At 59.6% G+C, this 10,813-nt stretch overlaps 1 protein-coding gene across 2 annotated transcripts; it reads right to left on the bottom strand.

The window, feature by feature from the left end:
- Positions 1-393: 393 nt before the first annotated feature.
- Positions 394-7,813, bottom strand: LRRC8E (leucine rich repeat containing 8 VRAC subunit E). Of its 2 annotated transcripts, none has more exons than XM_032309295.1 (3): positions 7,727-7,813; positions 4,380-4,522; positions 394-3,732 (listed from the first exon to the last, which is right to left on the bottom strand). In XM_032309295.1, the coding sequence occupies exons 2-3, from the start codon at positions 4,515-4,517 to the stop codon at positions 1,489-1,491; spliced, it is 2,382 nt and encodes a 793-aa protein (XP_032165186.1). In that variant the 5' UTR covers positions 4,518-4,522; positions 7,727-7,813; the 3' UTR covers positions 394-1,488. The 2 variants fall into 2 exon arrangements, with proteins under 2 accessions (XP_032165186.1, XP_032165176.1); XM_032309285.1 differs by lacking the exon at positions 7,727-7,813 and adding an exon at positions 4,693-5,992 and having other exon boundaries at positions 4,380-4,524.
- Positions 7,814-10,813: the final 3,000 nt, after the last annotated feature.

The raw sequence follows: 10,813 nt of genomic DNA on the forward strand, positions 1-10,813 counted from the left end.
GTCCCCAGCTGGAATCCTGGTTTTCGGAAAGCAGTTTGCCTCTGCTCTCAGTTGCCAGGAAGAGGCTCACATTTTGGAGACACCTCGTGGTGTCCAGTCGCAGGAGGTCAGGGTCAGGCGGCCTGTCCCATATGCCCCCACATACTCCTGGTCCAGCACAGGAACACTGGTGGGCGATGAAGGCTTGTGGGAACTTATGTGGTGACAACTGACGGGTGAAACAGGTACAAGAGAGTGGGGTCTGGAGAACTAACAGATAATGTAGAGGAAAAGGGGTTCTCCAGAAAAAAGGTAGGCAGAGGATGCCACGTAATTTCTCCTGGCAAGTCAAGATCGCTCTCCCTCTGCTTCCAGGACAGAAAAACTCATACCCTTGATGCTGGCAGGTGAGTATCACTGCTTGCCTATAACCGACCGGTCTGGTGAAATGGAAGGCTTAGACAACAGAAATGGATACCAGAGATCAGAAGTTTAGTTTTCATAATTCGTATTATTTATTGAGCATCCTCTGATAGATGCTCCCTCATACAGGGAGTATTTGAAAGACAAGTTCCTGCCTGTGCTCAGAAGAATGTAACCTCCGTCGCAGGCGTTCTGAACCCTGGAGTCTGCCATCCTTCGGATGTCCATGAATGGCCCTCTGGGACGTCTGGGGGAATCTGCTGCCTGCCCGAAGTCGCTTGCGGAACTTTGCATGTATGTGTACCTGAGCATTTTCCTGGGAAAGGAGGTGCCCAGCTTTTATCAGATGTTTAAAAAAGTCTAGGACTTAAAAAGGGTTCCGAATCCCTGCACTGGACATCCAGATTCTGGAGGTCCACAATTCCCAACATACAGACCTAGGACCACCTTCATTAGAATTACCTGGGATGCTTACTGACAGTCAGGTTCCTGGTCTCCAGCCAGACCTGAGTCAGTCTTTCAGGGGTGGGGCCCAAGATGTTTTGTTTTGGGGATGTTGATTTTGATGCGTAGCCAAATGTGAGAACCATTTTTCTGAGTGCACGTGTATGTAGCAAACAACTTATAAATAAGGGGTTGGCATCAAAGCTGGGGGTGAGGGTCGCCGGTCTCCTGTGTCTGTGTCCCCTCCTTGGGAGAGGACCCCAGATAGAAGCTGTTTTGGCCCAGGGTGGGGGGAGGGTTGAAATCCCATTGGGATGTGCCGCACCCCCTTATATGGCACTAATTGAGCTAGAATGTCCACGGGCGGGGCAGGCCAGCCAGCCAGCCAAAGACACAGGTGTGGTTTTAGCCTGAGAATCCAAGGACTGAGTTAATCCCTCTCTGACGTTCCACCCCAAATCCACGGCCTCCCGTCTCTTCTCAGACCAGCCCCAGGATCTTGCCTGGACCCCACGAGGCTGATGTGTCTGCTCCTCCTCTCTTGGCCTGGGCCGTCTTGGCCACCTCTCTTGAAGACAGCAGCAGAGACTCTGGCGTGGAAGCATCCAGAAGGCCTCTACCCCAACCTTCCCCACCTTCGCTTCATTCCTCCTCCAGTTTCTCCCGCACCTCTGCTGGCAGGCCCTCGTAAAGGGCATCCTCTACCACGAGCCCCACTTTCCTGAGCCCCACGCAGTTGCCAAGCTCTTCTGGCAGCACCTCCAAGCGGTTGCCCCTGAGCTCCAGGCGCCCGAGGGCTCTGAGGGCCCCCACCTGGGGCGAGAGCTGGCTCAGGTGGTTGTAGCCCAGGAGCAGCGTCCGCAGCTTGCGGCAGAAGAAGAGCTCGTCGGGCAGGGCCTCCAGGGCATTGTAGGACAGAGCGAGGTGCTGCAGGTTCTGGAGGAGGCCCAGCTCAGGGGGCAGGGAGCGCAGCCCATTGTGGGAGATGTCCAGCAGGCGGAGGCTGCAGCACATGCCCAGCTGGCTGGGCAGGGTCTCCAGCTTGTTGTGGCTGAGGTAGAGCTGCTCGAGCCCCCGGAGCTTCCGCACGTGCTCGGGGACATAGGCGATCTGGTTGTGCCACAGCCTGAGCGTGACCAGCTTGCGACAGTGCTGGAAGCTGAGGATCTCCTCGATGGACCGCAGGTGGTTGTCCTTGAGGTCCAGTTCCTGCAGCGCGCCCAGGCTGAAGATGGCGTGGGGGATGCGCTCCAGCCCGCAGGCCACCAGCTCCAGCTCCCGCAGCGCCGCCAGCTTCTTGAGGCTGTTAAGGGCCAGCAGGCGGGCCCCATCGTTGTGCAGGCTGAGCCGCTGCAGATGGCCGGCCACGTCCGTCACGCTGGCGGGCACCTTGCCGGCGTTGCTCCGCAGAGATAGCACCTTGAGCTGCTTTAGCTCCCGGAGGCTCTCAAGGGTCGCCGCCCGAGCCAGCTCCGGGGGGAAGAGCCCCTCGAGGTGCAGCTCCTCCAGGCCCCGCAGCCCAAACACCCACAGGGGCACCTCGCGGAGCTCCTCGCACTTGACGCGGATGACCTTGAGGCGGTCCCGCAGGAAGACTTGCAACGAGAAGGGCAGCCTGGCGGGCGAGTGCAGCAGGCTGAGCTCCTGCAGGCCCACCAGCTGCGAGAGGCCCGGGGGGAACGTGATGTCGCAGATGGCCTCCAGCCGCAGCGCCTCCAGCTCGCTGAGCTCGAAGACGGTGTCGGGCAGCCCCGGGAGCATGCAGAGGGCCAGCTCGAGCCGGCCGCGGGCGTTGCGCTGCAGCTTCTGCCGAAGCTTCTCGGGCGTCCACTCGTGGTTCAGGTTGAGTTGCTTCAGGCGGCTCTCGCTGACCTCGGAGAGGAAGACGGCGAAGCGCTTGGAGTAGAGCGAGTCATACTGGTCGATGAGGTGGAGCATGAAAGCGAAGTCATTCTTGACGTCCGGTATGTCCCCCATGCCGGTCTCCTCCCGCACCGAGCGGAAGGAGTACTCCTTGAGGGGCCGGTGGAAAAGCCAGTAGAGGGTGTAGAGACAGGTCAGCCCGTAGACGCACACGAAAGAGATGTAGCAGAACGCCAGCTTGGAGAAGAGGTGGGCTTTGGTGTGGTTGCAGCAGAAGCTGGCGTAGCCTGTCACCTCCGAGGTCTCGACCCTGCAGGCCACCAGGAAACTGATCTTCTCCACATAGACCAGGTTGTAGACCAGGATGGCGAAGAACTTGCAGACCTTGAGCACCGTCTGCCGGATGTACATGGTGTACAAGATGTCGCCCTCCTCCACGTGCACGCGGAACTTCTTGACCTTCTCAAACAACGCCTTGGCCTGTTCGCCCTCCTTCTTGTCCAGCAGGGTGACGGCCGGTGGCTCCGTCACCACCTTCTCAGGCTCCATCAGCACCTTTTCCTTCTCACCCTCACTTGCCTTTCCTGGCCCCGCGGACGCCTCCACGGTCGCCGTCGCCCGTCCCGCAGCGGGGCCCTTGTGGTTGTCCCCAGAGACCTCGGACAGGGCCCGCGTGGTCCACGGCGAGTCGAAACACTTGCCCAGAATGGAGATGAAGTGCTCGATCTTGGAACTCGTGCCAGGGAACTTGAACCAGAAGCTGGTGCAGACCATGAAGATGAGTGTGTGGATGACGACCAGGTAGGGGAAGTACTTGGCGTACCAGTGGAGGGCGGTCTCGTAGCACAGCTGGTTGATGAAGCTGTACTGCTGGAGGTCCAAGTTGTTCTTGAGGCCGCTGACCTCCCGGAGGCCCCCCATCTGCTCAGAGACGCCCCGGGGCAGCAGCTGCTGGCATGGGGCTTCGGATAGATTCTCTCGGAGTTCGTGACTGGGCAGACAGATGATCTTGTCCTGTGTCACCTGGGAATGAGGCGAGGGAAGAGGATCAAGGAGCTGGGTCGGCCTGGATAGCTGGCGGGGGTGGGGGGGCGGCAGGTGGGCTGAAGGTGGGAGGAGTCCCCAGGCCCTGCTGACTGTCCCCAGCTGGCTGTGATTTTGGAAGAGTCGCTAAGCCTCTGAAAGCACCTCAGTCTTTGAAAAAAGGAGTTTGGTTGAATGTGATGCTTGGTCTCTCCCCCTCTTAGCCCCGGCAAAAGATCCTGAAGTCCTAACCCTTAATACCTGTGACTAGATCGTCTTTGCGGAGCACACGTGATCAAGTTAAGGTGAGGTCATTAAGGTGGGTCTTACGTCCTTTGGACAAAGACACATGCACATGGAAGAGGAGCGACCGGCATCTGTACACCAAGGACTGCCGGAGGCCACGGGAGAGCCAGGAAGGAGAGAGGCAGGGAACGCAGGCTCCCTCTGCCTCACAGCCCGCGGAAGGAAACAACCCCGTCAACGCTTTGATGTCCCCCTTCCAGGCTCCAGAACGGAGGCACCCCCGCAGGAAACAACCCCGTCAACGCTTTGATGTCCCCCTTCCAGGCTCCAGAACGGAGGCACCCCCGCAGGAAGACTTCCGGAATCCCCAGGCCCCGCCTCGCCCCGGCGGAGTGCCTTACCTGCAGAGTGCAGCCGAAGACCCCGATCATGAGCATAGCCACCGTGAGGTACTCGGCCAGCACGTCCCACCAGGGCTTGAGCACCTTGAAGGCGGGCTGCTGCTCCGTGAACTGCTTGAACTCGGCCACCGGAATCATCTTTCCTGCGGGGGAGGGGCAGGCAGGGGTTGCAGAGACCCTCAAGAGGGGGCGCCTGGTCGTGGGCCCCCAGCGAGCCGGACACCTGCCTCTGCTCCCAATTTGCCTTCTCGCCTGCCCCAGCCTGGCAGAGCGCACGAGCTGTGTGCCCCCTTCCCCTCTGCCCCAGACCTCACCTTCCTGGAGCCGAGCTCCTACTGTTCTTCCCACTTCTGCTCCCCGGGATCCTCGCTCCCATCTGACGCTGCTGGCCCTTTCCGAGGTCAGGACCCGCAGTCCACAGGGCCGCTGTCCCCCAGCTGGCCCGTGTGGCTCTCTCCCAGAACGCAGCCGCCGCCCACCCTCGGTGCAGAGCCCGAAGCGCTCGCTCTCCGGCTCTGACTCCAGACACCCAGCCCCAGCTCTCTCTGCCACTGGGCCAGAGCGCGTCTGAGGCAGGCTCAGGACTTCCGGGGTGTGGGCCCCCCACCCCCTTCAGGGGCGCTCTGGGCACCACCTCCAACCTCCAACCGGAAAAGCCGGCTGGAGCCTGGCTCTGGTTACAGGGCCCGAGGGGCAGGGAGTGGCAAAACCGAAGGCTGGTCAGTTAGGGGGAGGGAGCACTAGGACACCTGGGTTTCTACAGGGGTTGGTGCCCAGAATCTGAGGCAGAAAACAGAAGCCTGGGTAGGGGGTGCCAGGATGCCTGGAGGGCAGAGGATCAGGAAATGGAAAACACAGGGAGAAGCCAGAGTGACACCTACAGCCCGGACTGGGGCTGGGCGGCCGGCCCACTCTGTCTGTCCCTGGGTTTCATTTTAGACCAAGGTATCATTATTTCAGATACGGACGGCCAGGAGCAAGTCACATGGGGGCGTGGGCCACAGGCTGGGACATCACCCTCCCAAGCAGGGAGCGGGGGAGCCTGCCTCCCACAGGGAGCCTCCCTACCCAGCGCCCTGAGGCTGGACGGAAGGAAAGTGAGGCAGCAAGACCTGCACTGCTTCCCAGGGGGCTCCGCGGCTGGACCGCCCCTCCCAGCATCCGTGCTCCTCTACCCTGCCAGTTTTCCCATATGGGGTTCCCGGAGACTGGGCAAGGGAGGGAGGCATCCAGGCCATCAACGGGTCCCCCAGCCTCTCACCCATTTCCTAGGGGAGGGGAACCTGGCCTTGGCCCACACCTCAGTCAGTTACTCGACACTTCCCTCCGACCCTCCTTTTTGTTGGTCCCCAGGTCAGTGAGGCCTTGGGTTGGCTCCTGGGTGGGGATGGGGTGGAGGTGGGCAAGGATACAGGATGCGGGTTCTGCCCACCAGGCTGACGGCTGAGGGCGGGGCAGTCCGCCACACCTTCTAATCCCATCAGAGGCCCTCACTTTGGGATGGCAGGGGCAGGGCCCCTTGACTCAGGCCCTGACTCACCCCAACTGGGCACGCAGACAGGGGGTGCTCAGACAGAACCGAGGCTCCCTCCCACAGTGCCCAATCCTTCACTCACTGTGACACCCGGTCCTAATAGGAAAACTGTGTGTATCAGTCCAGTCCCTGGGGAATCTTAAACACGTGGGGCTCATGCCCGGGGGCGGCCCAATGTACACGGCAGCCATCCAAGGGGACACCTGGGGGCATTCTGGAGTGTGCGCCTGGATGTACACGCTGGGCTGAGGGGAGAGCCGGGAGCCAGCTGCTGGGGACCTGTCCCTGTGAGGGACCCCACTCCGCTGTTCAACCTAAGGAGAGCACTTCTGGGGACTGTGGCAAAAACACATGGGCAGGGACCAACGTTCTGCCTGCGTCCATCTCGCCTGGCCAGGAGCTCTAGCGCCCACCATACCAGGACTGCAATCAAAGGCAACAAGGCAGAGACACCCGGGTCCCCAGTGGAAGGCCCTGTGGCTCTCACGGAACAAGGTATACATACACAACACCATCGGAGGCAGACATGGGGGTTATCATTATCTGTCTCCATGACTCAAACTGGATGGCCCGAACCTGCCATTAAGCTTCCACAGACACAAGATGGGCCCCTCCCCACTTTGTCTGAGCTGGGCCCCAGGGCGGAGGGCTTGAGGGAAGAGGAGTCCGGAGGAAAACAGCCACTGGGCCACACGCTCCTTATGGCCACCAGATGCTTCCAGGACCTCCTTTCATCCCAACTCTCGGAGGGAGGGTGTTGCAACCCTCATTTTCCAGACTCTGAAGGAGGGAAATAATCAGCTGGAGGTTTCACAGCTACCAGTGGTATTTAAGGCGTAACCCCCAAGTCTCATCTGCCTGGTAGCACCCCCCCCCCCACCGCCTTGTACGCTCGTGGGTGAGAACCTCTGCTGAGATGCCACCGTGTCTTCTCCAGGAGACCCTCAGAGGGGAGCTCCGGCAGAGCAGATGGGCGGTCGGCAGCTGCTCGGATGGCCAGGCTGGAGGGTCCTGGTCCACCTAACCACCAGGCCCAGCCCGAGCTCCACCCATCCGTACCTCACCCCTGCTTCTGCTCTCTCAGGCCCTCCCCGGAGCTCCCAGGTGGCCTCCCAAAACAGGGCACTGGTGGGTGCTCCTGGTCCCGGCCCCCCCTCAACCCACAGCCCATGCTCATGGGCAGGGAAAACACAGTGATAGTTGTCAGCCCTGAAACAGGCTTTGGAACACACGGGTCCAATCTTGGACTTTTACACAAGAGAGAAACTGAGGGGGAAAGAAAGTGCGAGAAACTGAGGGGGGGTGGGGGGATCTTAGTAGCAGATCTTGGGCCAGGCCCCGGCTTGGGGACTCCCAACCTAGTATGTTTCCAAGCCGCACTGCCAGGACTGGGGAGCGGAGGGAGTCTTGAGGTTTAAGAGTTCTGGATGGGACAACCTGGAGAGGACCCCAAGGGGTAAGGTTCTGGGGGCGCTGAGGGGTTCGCAGAGGTGAGTTGTCGCTGTCTCTTTCCCCCAGCAGGCAAGGAGAGGGGAACAGGATCAAGACCCCGGGGATGGGGGGGGTCCTCCATCCTGCTGACCTTCGTTCCGTCCTAGCCCAGACCCCCCACCCCCACCCCGCTCCCTGACAGGCGCCCTCGGGCTGCCGACGGCCGAGTCTCTCGCCGCCCCCACCCCCTCCGCAGTTCATTATGCGCCCCAGCGGGCCGCGGGCTCGGGCGCCAGTGTCAGCGGTACCTGGGGCGGTCCTCATGCGGGCCAGACCCGCGCCCCGCCGCCCCGTCCCCGGGGACAGGCAGCCATCTACTCACCGCTCCGGCTGGGACGCTGGGCCCAACTCCTGGGTCCCTGGGAGCGGAGCGGCCGGGACTCCCGCAGAGTTCCCGGGCCAGCCTGGGTGAGTCAGGGCGGGCGGGCGGGACAGGAGCCCGGGAGCCGCCCCGCCTGCCCGCCCCGTGGACGGCCCGGCCCCGCCTCCCTCTGGGCCCTCTCAGGTCGCCCCCAACTCCCGGCGCGGAGGGGTTGTGGGAGGAGGGCAGTCGTGGCCCCCCTCCCCGCGGTGGGTGAGGGGCGGGCCGGAGGAGCGGGGGTCTTAGACCTTTGGCTCAGGCTGCAGTCGGGGAAACGGAGGGGCCCGGAGGGACTGCGCTCCCAGAACCAGCCTCGGGGCTTCCTTCCAGGATCCAGGCTGCATAGACCCTGTCTGGAACAGGTGAGGAGCCTCCCCACCCCCGCCCCTCCCCCAGGTGTAGCCACCTTCAGGCATAGCCAAGGGACCAGTGAACAGAGTCGGGGGAACCAAAGGGGGTTTCCCTTTTCCTGCTATGAGCACCAGGCCAAGGGAAGCTGAGCAGAGTTGGGGGCGCTTCTTGGTCTGACCCTGCCCAGCCTTGAGATCTGCTCTGGACTTCCCTGGGAGGGGTAGGAGCAAGCTGCCCTCAGGTCTGGGGTAGGGTGGGGGGTGCGGAGCCAGGAAGCACAGGGGCCAGAGGGCTCTGAGATCCCAGGCTTGAGGGCAGCCTGGGAGGCCAGCTTCTAGAAAGGATGACTGCCTCCCCACCCCCACTCATTCCTCCCCCGCCGAGGAGGCCTACGCTGAGTCTTAGAATCAGAAAGCACCCGCTTCAGCCTGAAGGCCTTTGATGAACCTTGATCGCTTCTATCTGTAAACCTCAAGGGATAGGGGACCTTGACGAAAGGGGAGAATGAGATCCCTCCCCTGCGGGAATAAGGAGCCCATGAGTCCGCTAGACCCGAGACAGCCAGACGCTCCAAACCTTGAGCACGGGGACCACCCCCTCTCCGCTTAGGTTCCTCTGTGAAGCCTTGCGATTGGCACGACCCTGGGAGGCACAACTTCTCCCTTTGGAGTCTGTGAGCTCCCCCATGGGCAGCCCCAATGTAGACCTTCATTGTGAGGCTGAGATAAGCCAGGCCCCGTTCTCTCTCAGAGCTTCTGCCCGAGCAGGGGCAGCCAACACGGAGGTAAGCAGGCAGACAGGCCAGGGAATGAGATCTCGGTCTGGGAAAGTGCTGTGCATGTCACTACGCAGGGTGAGGTGGGTGAAAAAGGCCAAGCGCCACTTTGGGGCATTTGAGATGGAGTCATTTCTCCCTCTTCTTCACCCCTTCCTGCCCAGGAGTAGCTCCTTAGATCCATGTCCTGGGGGTGGGGGTGGTGTTTAAAGCTTTATGTTGAAGTGAGCATCCTTTTTTTTTTTTTTTTAAAGATTTTATTTATTTATTTGACAGAGAGAGAGAGAGAGACCACAAGTAGGCAGAGAGGCAGGCAGAGAGAGAGAGGGAAGCAGGCTCCCTGCTGAGCAGAGAGCCCAATGTGGGGCTCGAGTCCAAGGACCCTGAGATCATGACCTGAGCCGAAGGCAGAGGCTTTAACCCACTGAGCCACCCAGGTGCCCCTGGAGTGAGCGTCCTTTAAAAAAAAACAAAAAAAACAAAAAACAACTTCATTTATTTATTTGAGAGAGAGCGTTTGCAAATGTACATAAGAGCATGGGGAGCAGCACAGGGAAAGGGAGAAGCAGACTCCCTGCTGAGCAGGGAGCCCAACACAGGGCTCCATCCCCAGACCTTGGGATCATGACCTGAGCTGAAGGCAGACCCTTGATGGACAGAGCCCCCCACACGCCCCCGGAGTGAGCATCCTGAGACACCTTACTTTACACCCTTGTACGAATCTCTGAGGTCACTGGGATAGAAGCCCTAGGACCCTAGCACATGAGCTTCCTGCTCCCCGCTGGGTCCCCAACACTTGGCACGGTGCCTGCCACCCCGTGGGGCTTCAGTAAATGATGGGCGCGTGGAGGATTGAGGTGTTGTCTCAGTTCAGACGCCTCTAGGTGCAGACCCTGAGACAAGGAATCGGACTCCAGTGGTCTCCCTGGAAAGTGATCTCAGGAAGCACTGAAGTGGGGCGAAGATGGGGAGGGGAGACCCGCAAAGCAAGGAGGTCAGTAAGTATTAGCAGTGGCACACGAATGAGGGCAAATGAACAGGTGCGCAGGCCACTAGGGTTCTCTTCTGCTGGGGAGCTCTGGGAGATGGTGCGGGACCTACCTCCACGGGGTCCCACCCAAGAGCTGAAGTGTTGACGCACCAGCTCCTGTCAGACTAAGAGCTGCTCTGGGGAAGGGGGATAGAGAGGGTATTAACTCCCTGGCACTTTGGACTTTCTGCCCACGTGGGGGCTGTGGGTGCTCAGATGATACAGAGGAGTTTAGTTGCCGGAGTGGAATGGCTATGTCACGGGACACGCATACTCACTCTGCTTTCACACAGTCTCTCACTAAGACTGCAGACTTTACATTCCCATGGGTCCTGCGTGAGTTTTTCCACATTGATAATAACCAGTCTTTAAAAAAAAAAAAAAAATCAAGGTAAAACACTGTAACACAGAACCCACCTTGGTAACCATTGTTAAGTACATTCCCCTTGTCCTGAAACCATCACCACCGTCCGTCTCCGGAGCACTTTCCATTTTGCAAAAACTGAGACTCTGTCCCCATGAAACATTAACTCCTCATCCCTCACCCCAGCCCCTGGCTTCCACCATCTACTGTGTCTTTATGAATCTGATTCTTCTAGAGATCTCATATAATTGGAATCATACAGTATGCGTCCTTTTGTGACTGGCTTACATCACTGAGTACAATGTCCTCAAGGTCGATCTGCATTGTAGCAGGTGTCAGGATGTCCTTCTTTTTTGAATGCTGAGAAATAGCTCATTGTGTGGATGTACCACGTTCTGTTCATCCACTCATCCATGAAGGGGTACCTCGCCATTGTGGTTCATGTTACCATGAACATAGTTGAGTTTGGATCTATTTCTTTTTTTCTTTTCTTTTCTTTCCTTTTCTCTCCCTCTCTCTCTCTCTCTC

Source organism: Mustela erminea, chromosome 1 (genome assembly GCF_009829155.1).
Source record: "Mustela erminea isolate mMusErm1 chromosome 1, mMusErm1.Pri, whole genome shotgun sequence".
NCBI classification, from domain to species: domain Eukaryota; kingdom Metazoa; phylum Chordata; class Mammalia; order Carnivora; family Mustelidae; genus Mustela; species Mustela erminea.

Coding starts and splice junctions, on each gene's coding strand:
- LRRC8E (XM_032309295.1), bottom strand. CDS start 4,517: ATGATTCCGGTGGCCGAGTTCAAGCAGTTCACGGAGCAGCAGCCCGCC. Junction 3,733..4,379: donor TCTTCGGCTGCACTCTGCAG/GTAAGGCACTCC, acceptor CCTCATTCCCAG/GTGACACAGGACAAGATCAT.